This window comes from Antedon bifida, chromosome 1 (assembly GCF_963402885.1).
Source record: "Antedon bifida chromosome 1, ecAntBifi1.1, whole genome shotgun sequence".
NCBI classification, from domain to species: Eukaryota; Metazoa; Echinodermata; class Crinoidea; order Comatulida; family Antedonidae; genus Antedon; species Antedon bifida.
The window spans coordinates 30,976,855-30,998,889 of NC_136226.1; the positions used below are offsets into that span (position 1 = coordinate 30,976,855).

Here is a 22,035-nt window from a genome sequence, read left to right on the forward strand (position 1 = left end):
TTTTTTGGTCAAACTCGTTTGATAGTGTAGACAGAGCCTAAGTTGTAAATTGATGTAATAAGTAGTACAAATAATATTATTTATATCTATTTAATGATTAAAATCATTTTTATTTATTAATCTATCATTGATGATTGTATAATGTAAAGTTTAATATTATGATACAGTCATAATTTGAGGAAAGTAGGCCCTGTTGTAGCAATTAATTTGTGTATTGAGAAATAAATAAAATTTATGTTTGACAATTATGATTTATTTTTATCCAATAAGTGTACCCGTATATTTAAAGCTATATTACTTTATTAGGAATGAAAATAATGACCAATTACAAATCATTGTTAAACTGACCAATCACTATAGGGTGGATTGTCAAACTGAGGTGGATTTCCAAACTGACCAATCACCAGAGGGCATGGACTGCTATACATAGTATAAATAATGTATGCAAAATAATACCATATTCAGAATTCAGCTGCTATAATATACAGTTTTAAAATATAATATTGTTTACAAACAAATTAAAACCTAATGATTGTATGTCACAGTTGATCCTGAATGGAAATATAAAGTTATTTTTTTTTGTACACCATCAAGTGTATGGATGCATTCCACAGCCTGAATTTGATTTTAAACTAAAGCTCTGTCTACACTATAAAACTAGTTTGACAAAAAAATGTGATGTGCCCAAATATGGTAGTGGTATACTCAAGTAGTGAGTGAGATGATAGTGATATGTCCATATATGGGCACATCACATTTTTTTTGTCACATAATAGTGTAGACAGAGCTTAATATAAACACACACTATCAAACCATCCCAAAAGAACAATCCAAGCACCATGTAGTGCCTATTAATAAATAAAATAAATTCTTACTAAATACACATGGTTTGATGAGTAAATATAAATATATGGAAGCACTATACCAAATGGGTTTATTAAAATTCCATCATCAAGCCATGGCAAACTCAAAGGATGCAGCGTATCGGCCTGTCACGCTATGATACATCTGTCGCTCTATATCACCCAGTAGAGAACTTGCACCAATACGGAACAGGTTAGGCTTCATCCACTCCTCTCCAAGTTCCTCTTTCATCAGTGACAGCCAGACGCAGGAATCCTTGGCAGTACGGATGCCACCAGCTGGTTTGAAACCAACCTACAAAAATAAAATGTCAAATTCACTCGCTGAGCTTAATGTCCTATATTTTGTATTACAATTTGCGAAATTGAGGGTGGGGGAGGTGATATGGGTAATCAAAACTTTTCCCCCTTTCAAGCTATTATTTCAGTTCTATATTAATCATCAGAAATAAAAAATCTTGAGACATAATAAACGAAAATCACTTAAGTGAAATACTAAGGGAAATATCTCACTTTAAAAGTGTGATTGTTGAATATGGCCACTGCTACTCAACTTAAACCACAATCAACTCGTAATGGGGTTAAAGTCAAAATACAGGGCCACTGCAAAGTGTTTAACAAATGATAGTGTACCTTAAATCCTGTGCGTTTATAATATTCTCTGATAGCTCTGACCATAACAAGACCAACTGGTAAAATTGCATTCACCCCTTCCTTTCCAGTTGATGTTTTGATAAAATCAGAACCTAAAAACAACAAAAGTTAATAAACACATTGCCATACATTGTATATGAATCACTTTATAAATAAATATTTTGTCTTAAGCTCTGTCTATACTATCAAACAGAGCTTAAGAAAATACAGATGAGAGTGGAACCGGCAAAGTTGTACTCATGAGTCTAAATCACAACCACTGGAGCTTATTGTTAAAAATAACGAACACATAAAGTTAAAACTTACTAAAGGGTATAAAGTTTATCGTAAAATATAAACCTTTGGAACTTGTCTTTTCATCAGCAGTGAAATAAGATTTTTTTTTTAAAGTGGTGCTTCAGGTGGTGAAGTTAAAACTTATTAAATTGAAACCAGAATCATAATTTCCTCGGTCTGTTATTTTTGTTGTGTTACTTTCCAATATTTACGCACTCATTGATGACATCCTGCCATTTATCTTAACTTTTTTCTTTCATTTACTTTGTATTTCTATTTATAGCCATTCAAAAGCATTGTGTTTCACCGGTGACATCCCTCCATTTTATACTATTTCATTTTAAGTTTGATCAACTTGTTTTATTTTGTATAATATGAAAAATAAATGATATGAATGAATGAACACCATCTAACTTACCGGCCATCATGGCTACCAGACTGGCTTTGTAAACATTTGTCAATGATCCAAGTTCACCAGTAGCTAGGATAGATTTCATGTGAGCAGGACCGCAGGCATCACGGAATGCCTTTAACTCATCATATACACCTAAAAATAAAGACAGTTTATAGTCATGTTATAACAACTAGGTGACACTATATAGTTTGCGTTTGTCATGTAATCATGTAATGTAAAGCTCACTATCAAACTAGTTTGACAAAAAATGTGATGCGCCCAAATATGGGCACATCACAATTTTTTGTCACATAAACTTTCTTAGTGTAGACAGAGCTTTAGACATGGAGATGCCTTTCTGAATCAGTCATCTTCATAAACTTTTATATTATTATAGACAGAGCTTAACCTTTGTGCTTTTCTCCATTTCCACACCAGGGGTCAAGGGTCAATGGGGAGCAAAAAGAGGAGACAACAGTACCTTGCCAATTTCCACCTAGTGCATATGCTCTGTTGATGACGATGTCAATCTCAGTAGCACCATCTTCTACAGCTAACTTAATTTCTGCCAAGCGAATCTTAAAGTGAGTCTGACCAGCTGGAAACCCAGTTGCAACTAAAAGAACAAGTCATATAGATTTAAAATATTATAACAACACTTGTATTAATAAGGTTTATTCAAGGCAGTGCTGACAGAGCACTTGTCTATTACATGCTGTCATACACCCATTTCCGTAGCATTGTAATAATGGCGAGTACCTGAGGCAACAGGAATGTGTGGAGCACCAGCCTCCTTCAATGCCTTCACAGCATCACATACCCTGGATGGATATACACATATAGCACCTGTTGTAATACCTAATAAAACACAACAAAAACTGATTAGTAGCTAGCTAAAGCTCTGTCTACACTATCAAACTTTATGTGACAAAAACATGTGATGTGCCCATAGACATGATGATGTCTACCATATTTGGGCACATCACACTTTTTTGTCAAACTAGTTTGATAGTGTAGACGGTTGATCATACAGCCTAGTAATTAATGTAAAAATGATTAATCCCAATAAGATTACATTCATAGTGGTCCTTTTGGTTTTTAGCCTAAAAACTTAATTTCAATTTGAAACAAGAATAATTTTGTTGTGAAACACAAACTAGATTACCTACCTTTATCATGCATGTTTACTGCCTTTAATAGATCTTCCCTGATTGGATATTTAGCTTTGAAGCAAAGCCTCTGGACGTTAGTGAACGTGTCATCTCCTGACAGAGTTGTAAGATCGATGCACGTAACAGCTCTTAACATCCATGCTATCTGGAAATAGATACTCAATTCTAATTGTCATTGTCACAAAATACATTTATATACATGCTTCCTGATGTGTATATATATACACTAAAGCTCTGTCTACACTATCAAACTAGTTTGACAAAAAAGTGTGATGTGCTTAAATATGGTAGTGATATGACATCATCATGTCCATATATGGGCACATCACATGTTTTTGTCACATAAAGTTTGATAGTGTAGACAGAGCTTAATACTTAAAAATTGTCATTGCCACAAATTATTAATTTTGTGTAGTATGTAGTATGATTTGATTGATCAAGAAAACATAATTATAATTGCTAACATTCAAATCACAGAGTAACTAATTAGTAATTGAAGAATTTTCTTTTAATCTTTGGGGGAATGGAGTGGATGTTTTAATTAATTCTTATGTATTATTGTTCATTTGGTGTTTTGTTGTGATTATTTTTCTCTTTTAGTTAGCATTGAATGTTACCTGGTAATTTTTCTTTACACTTCTCCTTGTTTTAAGTTCTTCTGCTCGCTTGAATACTGCTGGTTTGTTAATACGAACATTATTCAGCCAATCAAGATCTGAAATAAAGAAATCATTGACAATAAAATAGCAGAGTATTGTATATAAAAGAAAAATGAGTCACAAATTTCAATAAATGTTAACTTTTATAGAATAGTGCCACCGGGGCGAACCGACCCACACATCCGACCCACTTAATAATAGATTTTTGCCCGCATACTTAGTAGTTAAGCTAGCTTCCATCCAGACAGAACAGGTAGGCTAGGGCTAGGCTCCAGTTACTTCAATATTAACAAATTTATGCGGAAGATTTACATATAGACATAAGATAGCATAAATTATCAATAGCATAATTTAACAAAAAGTCTATTGTATTCATATTTTAAGTCTAAATCTTAGTTTAGAACCACCTACCGAGCACGATTCCAGGATTTCTCTCTGCCATGTTGTTTTTTTTTGGCCCAGGTGTGCAATCTCAATGCTGCCCTCTAGAATTCTCTAGCAAAAAACTTTCTACAATCATTATCAATATCAGTATATATAGTCATAATTTGTCAACAACTTAGCACACATTCAAGAATATTTGGCTCGTCAATATTTATTATTAATAATCTATATCAGATATTATTGGCAACTAATATGTCATTATTATTGTTTAATATAATAAATATGAACTCCACAAATGTACGTGTGACAACATGGACTCTATTGGTTAAACATTTTCGGCTACTAATTTTACGACATAATACTTATCTTCATTCTTTGATATGAAGATGGAAATAATTCATGCGGCAATAGATTCACATAACAACATGGTATAGTCCATTTACTCAGAACAATATAAATTTATTACGATAAACACATTTTATAACAATTAATTCACAATTAATACATTAACGTACAACATGAGAACATCAGCAAAATCTATTATTAAAGATCGCATTAACGGATTTATATACAGATTACCGTCTTCATTAGGTCCAATTTATAATTCAGTAAAATACATTCTTCACATTTTAATCAAGGTATGGTTGGCCAGGCCGCGATTTTCTTTTCGTACATAAGTTGGGGACCCCTATGAAACGTCACGGCTATCTTTCACATAAGGAGTCCCCAACTTATATTATGTACGAAAAGAAATATCGCGGCCTGTAACGTCACCGAACAGACGCGGCAATTCGGTCACAACTAGCAAACTTTATGTGACAAAAAATGTGATGTTCCCATATTTGGACATGATGATGTCATATCACTACCATATTTGGGCATATCACTTTTACCATATTTGGGCACATCACACTTTTTTGGCAACTAGTTTGATAGTGTAGACTAGCCAGGAATGTTTCTAAACTAATAAATACAGCGTTTAATATCTATCTATTTAATTATTACAAAATATTATTATTTATTCATTTGTTTTATATTCATATTAAGCTTTAGACCATTCATCATTCAATACTAATACTCCTTGTGAGTTATTAGTAAGACTTTCAGGCGAGAGTTGAAGTTCATAATAATCATTTTCCTCCCTCTCGTCGCTGATGTCAAAGGCTGGGTTCACCGCCTCCGTCCCACCATCAAGGATGTTCGCACCTTGTCTTCGTTTATGCTTATTGCGTCTCGCTCTGTCGGAACGATAGAAATTAGATAGAAAATATAGTTATTTGTATGTTCTGTATAAGATAGACGGAAAGTATCCTTCATTTCATATTTTTATAAATAATAAAAACCAACAGGTCACAAGGTACAGAGCACTTTAGGGGTAGACGGGATTGTCAAAAAGTGAAACAAAACACTATCGAGTGACTCTCCGACCCACTAAAGTGTACAAATGAAATAAACTTAAACACAGAAAAAGCAGTTTAAACTAACATTTCATTGAGTTTAGACAGGTATTTTAGCAGGTTTTTCTTCCTTCTTACTGGGCCCAGGGAAGAACGAATTTTACTCTTTCCTGATAGGCCTCGTATCTTTAGACCCGCTGTTGAAGGCCAGGCTAACTTAATGCAATCAAGTATTGTATACCTCTAGTACCACGACGAGCAATGCTAACATTCGAAATAAAAAACTAACCTCATAAAACCAACTATAAATATTATGAGAAACAGTACACCTCCAATAGCCACAAATATATACCAGTTGCTGAAAATCTGAAAGAAAAAAAAGGTCTTATGTCACCATAAAGAAAGGCCTGGAAGATTTTAATCAAATGCAGTACCTGAAGGGACAATCTTACTTATTGGTGTGGAGATTTATCCTATCGATATACTGATATATTTTCTTGACACCAAAAAGTAGGTCTAAGTATGGAAAGCAATGATACAATCGTAAATTGAGCTTAATATTCCAAATTCTTACCGAGTTGGTTTCCTGAACTTGTTTGATCGGTTCGGTTTTTCCTACGTGTATTTTCTGATTGATAGCTAATGACACATCTTCATCAGAATATTGATTAAGGAGATTCTCAATCTCACGTGACATTAAAAGGACATCTGACATAGTTACAATGAATGACACACGAGTCACAAGTTCTCTGCAAACAAATTGTAATAAAAAATTATAAAATAATTTTGCACACACAACTTCAATTCTAATGAGACGAATAACTTTCTATTCTATTACTAATCTATTTGAAAGCATACTTCGTCAATATGTCTTCATATTGTTCCGTATCAACAACTGTGGTTTGTACTGAAAGACTACGTTTCGTCTGAGATGCTTCAAGAAGAGAGTTCATTCCAGTTTCAAACACCACTTTATCTTCTAAAGATCCAACTACGTAAATGGAGTACTGGTGTTTCGACAATTCTAGAAAAACCAAACACAAGTTTGCTGTAGGCCTAAATAGATATTCTTTGTCATTTTTGTATTATCTTTCCAGAAGTATAAAAGTGGTGTAAACCACAAAAGAGAAGAAAAAAAGAGAACCTTATCTGAATACTTCACTTCTCTTACTACGACTAGATCTATACTAGATCGACGACTAGATCTATACCAACTACGACTAGATCTAGACTATCTACGACTAGATCTATACTATCTACGACTAGATCTAGACTAGATCTAGACTATCTACGACTAGATCTTGACTATAGACTAGATCTGCTGCAGCTACTGTTGACAATTGTTAAATTTTGCGCTCGCAGCAGTATGTAACACTTACCTATTTCACAGAAGGAACCGTAATAGTTGACGTCACACGTACACATCAACTTCCCATTTGTTACCTGGCATTTACCATTACCGTTACAAGGATCCTTAGAACATGCGTTCTCCACCAAGGAGTCGCATGTTTTGCCTTCATATAAATCGTTGCATTCACACCTGAAAGTTGTATTTTTGACAAAAATAAATAATGTCTTGATGACTGCTTTTGTACTGATTGATTGGAAAAGAAGAATACATGGTACAATGATAAAGTGAATGAAAAGAAGCGGTTGGTGAGAAATGTGGAGAATATTGGATGAGAAAGTGGAAAGTGTTAACAGAACAATTTGTACAATAATTTGTAATAGTACGATAATAGTGATTGTCTTGAATAGTAGCAAGTTTGCTGGTGATTATCAAGATGATGAAAGTGTCGAGCATTATGTAAAATAATAAAATTCACCTAAATTCTGCAGATAAGTTCACACATTCTCCGTGTTGACACGGGTTACTGGCACATCCACTGAAATCTTCACAAACGTCACCCGTAAAACCATCTGCGCAGGTGCAAGTGAAATTAGCGATGAGGTCAACGCAAGTGGCGCCATTTTTACAAGGTTGATTATAGAGTAAGCATTCGTTGATGTTGATTTCACAATTGTTTCCTTTGAATCCGTTTGTGCATTGACAGTGAAACATATCAATGCCATCTGAACACGTTGCATTGTTTAAACATGGATGCGAAATACAGTTGTCTTCATTGATTTCGCAGACACTTCCGGTATATCCTGGTGCGCACGCGCAAGAAAATCCTGCAGTCATATCTACGCATGTCCCATTATTTTGACACGGAGCTGACGCGCATTCATTGTAGTCGACCTCGCAGTGATTTCCAACGAAACCAGCGGCACATCCACAATGATAGCCATTTACTTGGTCGATACATGTACCAGAGTTTAAGCATGGTGAGCTACTGCATTCGTCGACATCTATCTGACAATCGTCACCGTCAAATCCAGATGGGCAGACACACTGATATTGTCCAATCAGGTCAATGCAAGTAGCTCCATTAGTACAATGTGCGTCCGCACAGTCGTCAATGTCGATGTCACAGACATCTCCAGTATAACCGATGTCGCATTCACACGAAAACCCTGCAATGTTGTCAGTACACGTTCCGTTGTGTGCACATGGATAACTTGCACATTCATCAATGTTATCACTGCATGTTATTCCATCGAATCCAGCAGAACATTGGCAGACGAACTGACCAATATCGTCTGTACACGTCCCATTATTTTCACATGGTTCACTTGCGCACTCATCTATATCAATTTCGCATTTTATTCCTGTAAAACCACTAGAACATTCACAGCTGTAGCCATTTACGTGGTCTTGGCACAACCCGTTATTTTCACATGGTGAACTTTGACATTCGTTGACATCCACTTGGCACCGGTGACCTTCAAATCCTTCAAGACATTGGCAATAAAATCCATTGACCTCATCAAGACATGTTCCATTATTCTTGCATGGTGAACTTTGACATTCGTTGACATCCACTTGGCACTGGTGACCTTCAAATCCTACTAGACATTGGCAATAAAATCCATTGATCTCATCAAGACATGTTCCATTATTCTGGCATGGTGAACTTTGACATTCGTCAATGTTGTCCGAACAGACGATTCCTGTAAATCCGTCTAAACAGGAACATGTATAACCATCGATGACGTCAATACACGTCGCATTATTAGCACATGGTGAACTTTGACATTCGTCTATGTTCTCAGAACACCGGACACCATCAAAACCAGGTAAGCAAATACAGAAATATCCGTTGACGTAATCTTGACATGTCGCTCCGTTGTAACAGGGATCTGATTGACATTCGTTAAAATTTAATTCGCATAAATCTCCCACAAACCCTGGTTCACAAACACATGTGAACGCATCTATACCATCAATACAAGTTGAGTTGTTTTCACACGGACCACTTAAACACTCATCTATGTCCATCTGACAATGGTCACCAGTGAAACCTCCCGCGCATACGCACAGATATCCATTAATATCGTCAAAGCATGTACCGTTATGCTGACATGGTGAACTTTGACATTCGTCAATATCAATATTACAGGTGTTTCCAGTAAAGCCCAGAGGACATACACAATAGAATTCGTTAATTTTATCTAAACAGGTACCGTTATTAATACAAGGATCACTGCTGCACTCGTCAAAGTTAATTTCACAAACATCACCAAGATATCCAGCCCGACACGTGCAATCGAAATCGTTGAAATAATCGTTACAAACACCGCCGTTTTCACACGGTTCACTTAAACATTCGTCTGTTTCGTTTTCACACAGGAAACCTGAAAATCCTGGAGTACACAAGCAGAAGTGTCTGTTTAGTTCGTCTACGCATGTCCCGTTATTCATACACGGAGAACTTTGACATTCATCGACTTCGAGTTGACACTGCTCGCTGGTGTATCCAGGGGCACAGTCACAAAAGTATCTATCGACTTCGTCGTAGCACGTAGCATTGTTAAAACACGGCATGCTGTCGCATTCATTAAACTCAAACTCACAATTTTCTCCAAAATAACCACTTGCACATATGCATACATATTCATTTATATGATCATTACATGTTGCTTCATTTTCACATGGATCACTGGCACATTCATTTATATCTATCTCACAAAAAAGTCCCGAGAACCCATCGGCACATGCGCACGTAAAACTACCGATGTCGTCATTACAAGTACCGTTGTTAAAACACGGTATACTTTCGCATTCATTAACGTCAACGCTGCAGGTATCCCCTTGATAGCCAAGAGTACAATCGCATCTGAATTCATTGATGCCATCAGAACACAATCCACCATGTAGACAAGGATAGCTTTCGCATTCGTCTACGTTGACCTCACATAGGTCACCAATGAAACCACTCGAACAATTACACGTAAACCAATTGATATCATCAATACATGATGCCCCGTTGTAACAAGGATCACTATCACATTCGTCAATATCAGTTTCACACAGTGACCCATTATATCCAGGTGGACACATGCAGGTAAACTCATTGATCCCGTCTAAACAAGTCGCTCTGTTCATACAAGGGTTATTGAAACACTCATCTACATTTACGTCACAAATGTCATCAGCGTAACCAGGTGCGCATATACACGTGTATCCATTAACAGCGTCTACGCAGGTCCCATCGTGCGCACAAGGTCTACTAGCGCATTCATCCACGTTTACGTCACATGTAACTCCCGAATAACCTTCTAAACAGTTGCAATAATATCCATTTGGTTGATCCACACAGGTTGCCGAATTCTGACATGGTGAACTGTAGCATTCGTCGATGTCAACTTCGCAGAGTGTTCCATTGTATCCAGCATTGCACTGGCAACTGAAGCCGTTGACATCGTCAATGCAAGTTCCTGCGTGTTCACACGGGTCACTCAAACATTCATCGATATCCGTCTGACATCGGATCCCTTCAAATCCATCTGGGCAAGTGCAGATGTAGCTGTTAACCATATCAACGCACGTGGCACCATTTTCACAGGGAGAGCTGTCACAATCATTAATGTTTACTGAACATGTGCTCCCACTGTATCCAATCGAACATATGCATTGGTAACTGTCAATTTGATCTACGCATGTGCCAGCATTTAGACAAGGCCCACTCGCACATTCATTAACATCAACCTCGCACCTGATGCCATTGTAGCCAGGATTACATATGCACAGAAAGGATGCGATGTGATCGAAGCAAACGCCTGAGTTCATACACGGACTGCTGGAACATTCATCAATGTTTGTTAAGCAGCGATCGCCTGACCACCCCGGAGCACATGTGCACGTGTAACCATTAATGACGTCATTACACACGCCATTATTTTCACATGGACTACTTGAGCATTCGTCGATATTAGTTGTGCATCTGGTACCTAAAAAATAAAGCGTAAAGCTCTGTCTACACTATCAAACTAGTTTGACACAACAAAAGTGCGCACAAATATGGTAGTGATATGATGTCTTCGTGTCCATATATGGGCACATCACATTTTTTTTCACATAAAGTTTGATAGTGTAGACAGAGCTTAAGAAGTCATACATCATATAGAAAATCGAAAGTAAAAATCTCAATATTCTGGAAAGCTTGACCACTTACCAGAAAATCCGTCGGCACAAATACACGTAAATCCATTCTGTCCATTGATACATGTCGCACCATTGGCACATGGCGAAGAGGAGCATTCGTTTATGTCTTGGGTACAGGTGGTTCCCTGCCATCCTGGCAGACAGACTTTCCCGCCAGAATTACTGCAATCATAATGTCCACTGCTGTCGTCACGAGGTCGGCAGTAGACGCCACATGTACTACCGTAATAATTGGTGGCGCAGTAACCTCTCACCTTCACTACTAAACTGTAAAATGAATACATTATGTACAGTAACTACAGTACTTTGCAAGTGTACCATATTGTATGTATATGTATATTTATTTATAACCATCTTTAATGAAGTAAAGCTGGTCTAGGACGCAACGCAAGGACACAATGTATCGACGTTATGCTTGGTTCCCACTAGAGACGCAACCCAAGGACGTAACGCAACGTATTGATCAATCACACGCGATGGATTATTCGAACCTTTGTCATTGGTCAACACGCTTGCGTTGCGTTTACGTACTTGTGTTGCGTCCTAGTGGTCCTAAGCTTTAGACCATTATATGCGTAAAGCACTGTCTACACTATCAAACTAGTTTGACAAAAGAAGTGTGATGTGCCCAAATATGGTAGTGATATTCCCAATATGGCATCATCATGTCCATATATGGGCACATCACATTTTTTTGTCACATAAAGTTTGATAGCGTAGACAGAGCTTAAGTAATATAAGTACACCGTTTTATCGCTTTGCGCGTTGGCGCGCAGTGGTGATTAAACTTTTCGTAAAAGGGGATGCAAAATTGACAATGGGTATTTTGTTTGCGCCGTTGCGTTGCGGCAGAATCAATAACTTACGTTGAACGTCTTCCCGTGATCGTAACAGACGTCCATGACGATGATGACACCGTTAGAGTAGGCGAAAAATAAATATTGTGTTTATATTCATCTATCTTATCATCTCCAGAGGATCCGTCGTTGTCATGTACGATCCCTTTTATACGAATTCCATTCTAAATTGAGTAAAAACAAATGTTAGAATTACGCTTTAAGCTTGGTTCCCACTATTATGATGTACTGTAATTGATGACTAAATAAATGTGGAATAAATAAATAAAAATAAATAAATAGTGACGCAACGCAAGGGCGTAACACAACGATTTGACTAATCACAAGCGATGGATTATTCGTACAGTGGCTTGTCATTGGTCAACTCGCTTGCGTTGCGCACGTCGTCGCGTCTCTAGTGGCATGTAAAGTCAACGTAATAGAAGGCTTTTCCAACAATTGCGAATCTCCCCCCTTCCGGAAACTTAATATGGTGGTATGCACTATTCACAATAGGAAATAAAAGTCATTGCGTCTTATGTTTCGCAAGTTTTTTTTCCCGAAATTTTTGGAAAATACAAAGGTCTCTTATTACTAGATAAATAAATACCATTTCTTCGTTTGCTCACATTAAATGTCGTCATTGTAAAAATATACGGATTGGTTATTCCACCGGAAGCTCTATTACCAACAGGAAATGTAAAATCGTCATCATCGGAAAAAACTTCGCCCATATTTATTTCACCTAAGGGACACGTGTCGAAATTTCCTTGGGACGCACTGAGAAGATGAAATTATAATTTGAAATTTATAGTAATAATTTTACCATCGGTTGTCATTTGATTTTATAACATTCTCAACTAAAACAATGGAAAACTTATTTGATGCAAGGTTTTACAAAAAGGTTTTTTTAGTGTAAAATTCTGCTACTGTCAATAGGTGGTATCTGGAAAACTATAGCAAGTCATACACGTTGCTGTCTGCATAAATGCTGTACTTTTAACACGCGGTACACTGTCCTGTAGCACAGTGTCTGTTATTGATAATACGAATTACGTAATTAGTAATCACAACTAATCATCAAAAAAGTCTACTGTGTTGTTTTATGAATAAATTTACTTATTTTTCATTGTTTTCAAAACAGAACACGAAAACTAAAGTGTGAGTGTTCTTGGAGACTTACCTTCCAGGAGTATCGAGACAGAAATAGAAGCGATTATCACATCTATTTCCACAATTTCCAAACACACTATCGCAACAGCCGCCATTGTAGTCCTCGCTCGTTGGGTTTACGTAACTTACAAACCACAGTTCAACTTTTGTTGTGCAAAAGACACTCTAAACCAAAGAGTAAAGAACTTTGCATTCAAAAGTATAAGTTACAATAAATAAATAAATAATAACAAATAAAGTCCATTATGCCCCACTTTTTCAGAGTTTGTATTATTATCATTATAGGCATTATGATTGATAATTTCAAACCAGATTTCCACTTTGTTGTGCAAAAAAACACTGTAAACGAAAGAGTAAAGAAACTTTAAGAGATCACTTGAACCTGTACTTTGCACTAAAAAGTATAAGTTACAATAAATAAATAATAACAAATAAAGTTCATATGGCTTGCCTCACATTTTCAGAGTTTGTATTATTATCACATATAGGCCTAGGCCTTTGATTGACAAACAGATTTCAACTTTTGTAGACACTCTAAACGAAAGAGTAAAGAAACTTTAAGAGATCACTTGTACTTTGCACTCATTGCGGTCGACAAAACTTGGCATAGTAACAGTATTTGTATTGCCAATTTGCATTATAACAATTTCATCGTTAGACCATAATAATGGAGGTATAAGACCTCTAAAACTGTCATGTGCGACGTCACAACGAAGGCTTGTTTTGTGTTTTTCTTTAAATGTTTATATGTCTGAATGAACAAAAAGTTCGAAATATACAATCATTAGGCCTATTAGTTGCCTTTTTTTTATTCAATATTCTGCACAGAGGCGCCTCACATGGTGAAACCATGCCTTCCTTCAAGGCGCCTCAGACTATAAATACAATATTCATAACAAAAGAAACAGAAAACAGATTAATCAATCAAATCTTCCAGAATAAACAAAACATGTTTGTACATTAATAAAACAATAGAGCATTTTCCTGAGTCGAAAGAAAATCATATCCAAAAATAATATTTTAACTCAATTTAAAATGATAGCGTTAAAGAAAAATCCTTAGCTCAAGCTCTGTCTACACTATCAAACTTTATGTGACAAAATGTGATGTGATCATATGGACATGTTGATGTCATGCCACTACCATATTTGGACATATCACTACCATATTTGGGCACATCACACTTTTTTGTCAAACTAGTTTGATAGTGTAGACAGTGCTTGGATACCCTTAAGTTAGCGTTTACAAGGAGAACGTCTCTCTTTGCATTATTATTATAGAGCAAAAACATAAAAAATGAAGCGGATTCCAACCTTAAAGCCACAATACAATTTGGATTGTCCCGTAGTCCATGGAAACAATTTTCGAAGTTTGTTTTATATTATCATAATATATAGGCCTATATAATTGATACTGTCATTGGAATAATGCCCAATAGATGGTCATGGGGAATTAAAAACATGTCTGTGGAAGAACAGTATGCAATTCGCCGCGGGGAGCCATTTGGGATTTACCAGATACAGTTACATAGAAATTCAAGACAGTCCCATTTCCGTGTTAGTTTTTACATCAACGATGTATTGTCCTCCAAAATCATGAAAATAAAGATTTATAAAATCAGACTTTGAATAGGCCATTTTGCAGTTGCAATGAAGTTAATCAATTTAGTTAAATTTACCCAAAAACCCATTGTCTGACAGCTAATTTGACAATGTTTTGCTTTAAATTACCGGTATCAGGTAATTAACTTTTTTTGCCGATCCAATTTTTGGTCAAAATGAATAATTATTATATTATGCGACATTAAAATGGCATATTCACCAAAAAAAATGATTTAAGAATTATTTGTTGAGGTGGAAAATATTATAATAAAACTTTATATGCCTATGTTGGTTTACTTTCATTTTGAATGATAACATTATTATATCATGTTTCAACAGTACATTTTGACATTAAAAGATAATTTTATAAATACGCGTAGTTGTGTTTCCTAAAATGTCACTTTCCTCATTATTAAAACCATATTGAAATAAAAATCGTTAGTCCTATTAATTTTATGAAAAATAAGTATAGAAATAAAATTATTTTATTTGAGATTGAAAAACAAAGCATCGGTGGTAAGATTGAAGACAATCAATGCTGAATATTCTGAATAATATAACTTAACTAACTAAGGTGCATAACAAAAATACAATACGATACTCATAAAAATACTATTCAAAAAGTTGAAAACAAGATATCAAAATATATCAAGATTAAAAATACAAGCTGCTAAATCACCTTTTATAGATATATCTTATCTAATTTAAATAATTTAACACTGACAATTATCTAAAGGTCTTTCTCCGTGCGTACTGTAAGGAATTTAGAGTTACAGGTGGTACCGCTATCAAATTCAACGAAATTTTAATCAAATTTCAATCAACAGGTGAACTCGGGGTCGCGACGAATATGGCCTGATCTCATAAATGTATATTGTTTTTAACTCAGACTTACCTTTGTAAAAAATATTCCAAGAACAAAAACAATATTAACCAACATTGTTTTTACACAAGCACATTAGTTGATTTTAAAATGTTCTTTCTTCTTCCACTACTCATCGAACAAAATGTATTTGTTTCTTCCTGCTCCTGGTGGTTATAGTACGTCACGTGATAATGGAATTCATTTATAGACCGGGCCTATCTTATTTCAATATAGTAAAACCTCACTCGTGGGTCCTAAATGCAAAGTTACACCTCTACCACCAGTGTGTGTTCTTGATAGCGGTCATCTACAAAGAATATTATGTAATACACACCCAGTGATTTGTTTAACACGTTTGTATTCAGGTGTGATGTTTTTACATGACGTTATATAGCCTTTTCAGGTCGATGCCTCGCCTCTCAAACCATTTGATAATATGACGTTATAGACTTTTCGGGTCGAGGCCTCGCCTCTACCAAACCTCATCATCTCATCGGGTCTCATTATTGTCAAATCATAAAAACATCTGCCTGGTTTCGATGCTAAAAACTGTGTTTCCAAATGTGTTTGGATTTTTATTAATTTTGATAACAATAAAACAATATCAAACATCAATGTTAAGTAGGGTCCGAGTGCGTATGTGCAGCAACAATTAAGGCCAATTGTTTTGTTCTCATCGTCATGGTAATTTCGTTTCAAGGAGGGGGAAGTAAGGGGAGGGGAACTGTAACATTCAACATTGTCATTACTTTTAATTTCGTTTGTCTTACGCGCTTTGTACCACAAAAGTTTGGCTTGAAATCAGAGCGGTCGGATGTCATGGTGACATCATGTAGGGATATCCACTGGAAAATCCAGCGACGTATTTTGGACATATTTATGGCGTTTGCATTGGTTTTAATTTTTTTGCTAGGCCAACTTTTATGAACCTGTCCTACTTTTTCAGGCAACAGAAAAGTCACCATCTCCAAACAACAAACCCTGCGCATCAACTTTCGTTATTATAGGATAACATTATTTTATTTATTAATTATGAAAAAAATTACAATAAACAGAATTGTAGAATAAACATATCAAAATATAAAACGAATACAACAAGAATTTATATTTTTATATAAAAAAAGCATCGAACATCAATCTCCATATTCCTTAGTAAATTTTTATATACTATTTAAAGCAAACAAACACGCTCTTTGATCACGGGTTTCTTGTCGCGGCCAGCCCCTATATTTTTAAAAATATTTGAATAGTAGTCCTACGTTGATAGCGTGGTCATATACTCTTTTCATTATTTTGAAATACAGTACAGTGTATGATCAGGGAGATGTAAAATAATTTATTTTACATCTCCCTGGTATGATGATAGCATTGTAGTGCTTGGTGATGGCTAAACTGGTAGTGGTAAGTACTGGTAAGTCATTTAGGTCACAAGATCAGATTGATCCATGTCCTGCATGGTTGAAGATTTAATTTTTTTTTAATAATGCAGAGACCATAACAAAACTCGAAAATGTAATGGCTGTATTCAAATTATTATTTTTAGTAGAAACTGAAAACTAGTGGTGTATATAATTATAAAAATATCAAGAAAGAATCGTCCCAGACCGCTAGACCATGCTTTACTAAACCGCAGAGAAAAAGTTAGTCAGCATTTTATCAACAACAATTTAAAACAAAAAAAAAGAAGAGACGAGAAAAAAGCAATCCGGTGGTACTTCAAAAAAAAAAGAGTTTTTCTTTTATTATAATATTAAACAAAACTGATGGCACACTCTACGATAAAGATTGAGGAAGACCCACTGTTCCAGCAAAACATCGCTAATGCTGGTGACAAGCTGGTTGTGGTAGATTTCTTTGCAACTTGGTAAGCCAGGCCTACGCTAAAAAGTCTGACTACGTTCGTGAAGCATCACAGGCGCGGTGGAGGATAAGGTTGATGGTGGTGTGTATAGGCCTAGAGGCTATATACTGCAGGGCCTAGGATTTATGTGATATCGACTCGAAAATATTTATTATGGTTACCCAACGAGACAAAACGGTCTAGGCCTAGGCCTGATTATTTAGTTCTAAGACTATTTTCTGTCAACATAATAAACCTAAAATAAAACATTAAAAAAACAAAAAACGTCAATGGCAATGCCCTATACAAAACGGAGATCCTACAAAACCTCTACTAATATAGGTAGTATGTAGTGTAGGCCTATCTATGCCAATAATGCCAGTTATTTATCCCAAACTTAGCCAAAATTGTGACTAGCATGAATTAAACATGCATGAATTGTTTTATTTTGATAGGTGTGGACCATGTCTCGCAATAGCTCCTTTCTTTGAAGAGCTTCCATCAAAATATCCAAATGCAGTTTTCTTGAAAGTTGATGTTGATAAATGCAAAGTAAGAATATAGATTGTTATCATTTTATCTAGTCTAAAATTAATAACAATTAAGCAAGGCAATATTTCATTTTTTTATTTCATTTATTTATTTTTCACACAATGAACAAAATAGGCTAAATGTAAAAAAGGATTTATGTTATTGTTATTATATAGTAAATACTGAACAGCATCATTTTTTCTGGTCACACTATTTACAAAATGTCTAACCTTTTTACAGGCAACGGTTGACACTTACAAAGTACGTGCGATGCCTACCTTTATGTCTATGAAAAATGGAGTAAAACTAGACACGGTTCAGGGTGCCAAAAAAGACGACATTATTGCTATGATAGAAAAGCACTACGTAGCTGGAGAGGAGCAAACGTCATCAGGAGTACAGGGCCATGTAGGTATTCTTATTATTTACATACCACCGCCTGTAATGCTTCTTGGAAAGCAAATCCTCCACTCTGGACATTTTGTAATGTAATGATCTCTTTTTTTCAGATGGATCTGTCGTCTTTCTTTTCAAAGTCTGGTTGTATTTGTTTAAATCAAAGTGATGACACTGACTTAGATAACTGTCTGAGGTTTGGCGATGGAACTTATCTTGAATCTGACTGTGATGAACAAGTAAGAATAAAGCTCTGTCTACACTATCAACAAGTGTGATGTGCCTAAATATGGTAGTGATGTGATGTGTCCATATGGGCACATCACATTTTTTTCGCATAAAGTTTGATAGTGTAAATAGAGCTTTAGTTTTAAATCAATGCTCTATCTTCTTCTATATTTGATATGATAATAATTTATTTGGAAGCTATACTTTGAAACAGTGGCACACTTTCCCTTTAATGAGGTGTGTTTATAAAAAACTAATACACCAAAGTGGATTTACACCATATATTAATTTCAGTATATCAGTTTAGAATTAATGTTCTTTGCCTACTGTGTTTATATATGAAATGATATATTATCTTTAAGGCCAATTTACACAGATGAGCGGTAACGATAATAAAAATATAGAATCTGTGTTATTCCTTATGACACCAACGCGGAGCGGACGGGCAGTTTCTGCTCAGGATAGATACAGATTCTATGCAGGAAAAGCCACACGGTTTTCCGCTTACCAAACTATAGAGATATTATAGTGAATTATATTATAGTTCACTATAATATCTCTATGCTGTTACTGCTCGTCTGTGTAAATTGACCTTTACGATGTTCAAATTAAAATATATTCACAAGATTTTGTATTTCTTAGTTACTTATAACATTGGAATTTAATCAAACCGTAAAAATCCATTCCATGAAGCTGTACGGTCCGAGTGAAAAAGGTGCTAAGACGGTGAAGCTGTTTATCAACCAACCACACACAATGGATTTTGACCAAGCTGAGCGAAATAATCCAGTTCAGTTACTCAAGTAAGAACAATAGTGTGATGTGCCCAAATATGGTAGTGATGTGCCCAAATATGGTAGTGATGTGCCCAAATATGGTAATGATGTGCCCAAATATGGTAATGATGTGACATCATCATGTCCATATATGGGTACATCACAATTTTTTGTCGCATAACGTTTGATAGTGTAGACAGAACTTTAGAACAATAGTGTATTCTTAAGCTCTGTCCACACTATCAAACTAGTTTGACAACAAAAGTGTGATGTGTCCAAATATAGTTGTGATATGACATCATGTCCTTATAATGGGCACATGACATTTTTTTGTCACATAAAGTTTGATAGTGTAGACAGAGCTTTACCTGTATTTCAAATGTTTATATTGATTCTGTTTCGTATTGTTTTTACCACACACAATATAAAACATTTTGTGAATTGAGAATTAAACATCATAAAGATAAATAACAAGTTAAATTTCTCAAATAAAGTATTGCGTGCGGATGGACACCACAATAAGTTTGAAAATAAACTTAACTTTTAAGGCATGATCACCAGTTAAAAATCAGTCACAAATCAATAAGCACCAAAAAAAACAGGAAAAAAGGGAAGACAGTCTGGTTTACATACATAGTATGGAGAGAATAAGTCAAAAAAAAATTGTAATTATATAAATTATCCCATGGACAGAATGCTGGCAGCTTGGTGAGTGAGAGATGATACTAATGTAAAGTTTATATTTTTCCAACATGTTTAAATGATGCCATGGATTTCAAGGTCTCTTTTTTATTAAAATAATATTTTTCTGGTTTTTCTTTTTGTCTTGCAGCTTGACAGAAGATGATGTTAAAGAAGATAGTATCATTCCACTCAAATTTGTCAAACTACAGAGTGTCAATAACTTAACAGTAAGTACAAACGAACAAGCTGTGGGCTTAAGCTCTGTCTACACTATCAAACTTTTAAATTCAACCAAAAACCCATTGACTGGCAGTCAATTTGACTATTTTTTGCTTTAAATTACAATTTGTTCAGGTAAATATATTTTTTTTGGGATCAATTTTTGGTCAAAGTGAATAACTATTATGTGACATTAAAATGGCGTATTCAACAATTCTCTTCTTATATCTTTTAGATATTTATAAAGGACAATTTAGGAGGAGAAGAAACAACTATTATTGAATACCTGGGTATTATTGGATCGCCTGTATCTACAACAAAAATGGATGAATTTAAACGAGTAAGTCTGTCATTTAGAATTATATCAAGTTTGAGTTAAGATTGGGGAGCGTTTGCTGGATTGGCTGCAGCAGGTTGGGACTGAATCCCATTATTAAAAGAAGCTTTATTTATTTACTGGTCCATCATCTCTCGTACAAATAGGTTTCATAACAGCTTTTATCCAGCTGCCATTCGGGCACTGAATGCTTGTCAGTATACTGTACGAGTGATGTGACACTTTGTATTGTTTTTGTTTTTCATTTATCTGTTTTTGATTATCTCAGAGCAAACATAATTTCTATATATATTTTATATGCAAATGACAATAAATGGAAGTAATTTTCCACTGATGAATGAATGAATTAGAAATAATTATCATCTGTCAAATCCAGATATTAAACTGCTTCTTTTTTCTGTTATACAGGTTGCTGGAAAGAAAGGAGAAAGCCACTGATGAAGTATATACTTAGGTCTTCTGGTATTTCAACTGTCAAGATTATTCATTGATACAATCTATACTCGCATTATCAAGATTTTATCCATAAAGCTATGTCTACACTATCAAACTAGTTTGACAAAAAAAGTGTGATGTGCCCAAATATGGTAGTTTTATTCCCAAATATGGTAGTGATATGACATCATCGTGTCCATATACTGTATGGGCACATCACATTTTCTTGTCACATAAAGTTAGATAGTGTAGACAGATCTTAACAACACATTCTGAAAGACTATTTTGTTTTCTAATTTTCAATATTATTATTATACAGTAGTATATTGTAGAACAATAAATATCAATGTATTAAGTTCAATGTTCAGAATCATTTATAAAAAATCATCCCAACACTTTTCAAAAAGTATTTTTGGACGTTAATGTTTGCAACTAAGAGGCAATAAAGAACATTCAAACAGTGATGTTTTGTGGTTTTAATCATTTCATTCTGAATTCACTAAAAATAGAGATTTTCCAGATATTTTTTACATTTTCATAATCTTATGATAATTAAAAAACTTGTTTGGCTATGTCACATCCAGCATCATCTTTCTTTACTCTACTTTGAATATAATTGCGCATGGGTTGGTCACATTTATACAGGTTATCTCAATTTATTTCTTAAATAATACATGATTTCGCCTTTTAGATTCCAAAATATACAGTATATACACAATTAATTTATCATAAATTAAAAATGCACAACCAATCGGAGAGCAGGAACG

General features: G+C 35.0%; 3 protein-coding genes and 1 long non-coding RNA gene across 4 annotated transcripts in view; 2 read left to right on the forward strand and 2 right to left on the reverse strand.

Moving 5' to 3' along the window:
• The window catches only part of LOC144850261 (uncharacterized), a 121,706-nt gene that overhangs the window by 78,380 nt on the left and 21,291 nt on the right, over positions 1-22,035 (forward strand). The window lies entirely within an intron of this gene.
• Positions 138-4,477, reverse strand: LOC144850023 (deoxyribose-phosphate aldolase-like). Its single transcript, XM_078707189.1, has 8 exons — positions 4,430-4,477; positions 3,977-4,074; positions 3,357-3,504; positions 2,947-3,045; positions 2,669-2,803; positions 2,212-2,340; positions 1,497-1,609; positions 138-1,158 (listed from the first exon to the last, which is right to left on the reverse strand). Exons 1-8 carry the CDS (start codon positions 4,458-4,460, stop codon positions 952-954), a joined length of 960 nt encoding a protein of 319 aa, XP_078563315.1. The 5' UTR covers positions 4,461-4,477; the 3' UTR covers positions 138-951.
• LOC144849243 (uncharacterized) lies at positions 4,834-15,981 on the reverse strand. The gene is made up of 11 exons (XM_078706314.1): positions 15,853-15,981; positions 13,367-13,521; positions 12,813-12,963; positions 12,214-12,368; positions 11,358-11,614; positions 7,626-11,133; positions 7,179-7,339; positions 6,658-6,823; positions 6,374-6,548; positions 6,089-6,165; positions 4,834-5,640 (listed from the first exon to the last, which is right to left on the reverse strand). The coding sequence occupies exons 1-11, from the start codon at positions 15,895-15,897 to the stop codon at positions 5,445-5,447; spliced, it is 5,046 nt and encodes a 1,681-aa protein (XP_078562440.1). The 5' UTR covers positions 15,898-15,981; the 3' UTR covers positions 4,834-5,444.
• On the forward strand, positions 17,504-21,724 carry LOC144850078 (thioredoxin-like protein 1). Its single transcript, XM_078707270.1, has 8 exons — positions 17,504-17,686; positions 18,118-18,214; positions 18,434-18,601; positions 18,703-18,828; positions 19,460-19,620; positions 20,426-20,504; positions 20,732-20,836; positions 21,242-21,724. Exons 1-8 carry the CDS (start codon positions 17,586-17,588, stop codon positions 21,269-21,271), a joined length of 867 nt encoding a protein of 288 aa, XP_078563396.1. The 5' UTR covers positions 17,504-17,585; the 3' UTR covers positions 21,272-21,724.

What these genes read in the sequence shown, in the direction of transcription:
- LOC144849243 (XM_078706314.1), bottom strand. Translation starts at nt 15,897, where the DNA reads ATGTTGGTTAATATTGTTTTTGTTCTTGGAATATTTTTTACAAAG. An exon ending in AACTTATCTGCAGAATTTAG is followed by an intron (nt 7,340 to 7,625) that starts GTGAATTTTATT and finishes TACAACTTTCAG; the next exon opens with GTGTGAATGCAACGATTTAT. An exon ending in AAGTTCAGGAAACCAACTCG is followed by an intron (nt 6,166 to 6,373) that starts GTAAGAATTTGG and finishes TTTTTCTTTCAG; the next exon opens with ATTTTCAGCAACTGGTATAT.
- LOC144850078 (XM_078707270.1), top strand. Translation starts at nt 17,586, where the DNA reads ATGGCACACTCTACGATAAAGATTGAGGAAGACCCACTGTTCCAGCAA. An exon ending in GTAGATTTCTTTGCAACTTG is followed by an intron (nt 17,687 to 18,117) that starts GTAAGCCAGGCC and finishes TTATTTTGATAG; the next exon opens with GTGTGGACCATGTCTCGCAA. An exon ending in AATCCAGTTCAGTTACTCAA is followed by an intron (nt 19,621 to 20,425) that starts GTAAGAACAATA and finishes TTTGTCTTGCAG; the next exon opens with CTTGACAGAAGATGATGTTA.
- LOC144850023 (XM_078707189.1), bottom strand. Translation starts at nt 4,460, where the DNA reads ATGGCAGAGAGAAATCCTGGAATCGTGCTCG. An exon ending in AAATCCTGGAATCGTGCTCG is followed by an intron (nt 4,075 to 4,429) that starts GTAGGTGGTTCT and finishes TCTTTATTTCAG; the next exon opens with ATCTTGATTGGCTGAATAAT. An exon ending in ATAAACGCACAGGATTTAAG is followed by an intron (nt 1,159 to 1,496) that starts GTACACTATCAT and finishes TTATTTTTGTAG; the next exon opens with GTTGGTTTCAAACCAGCTGG.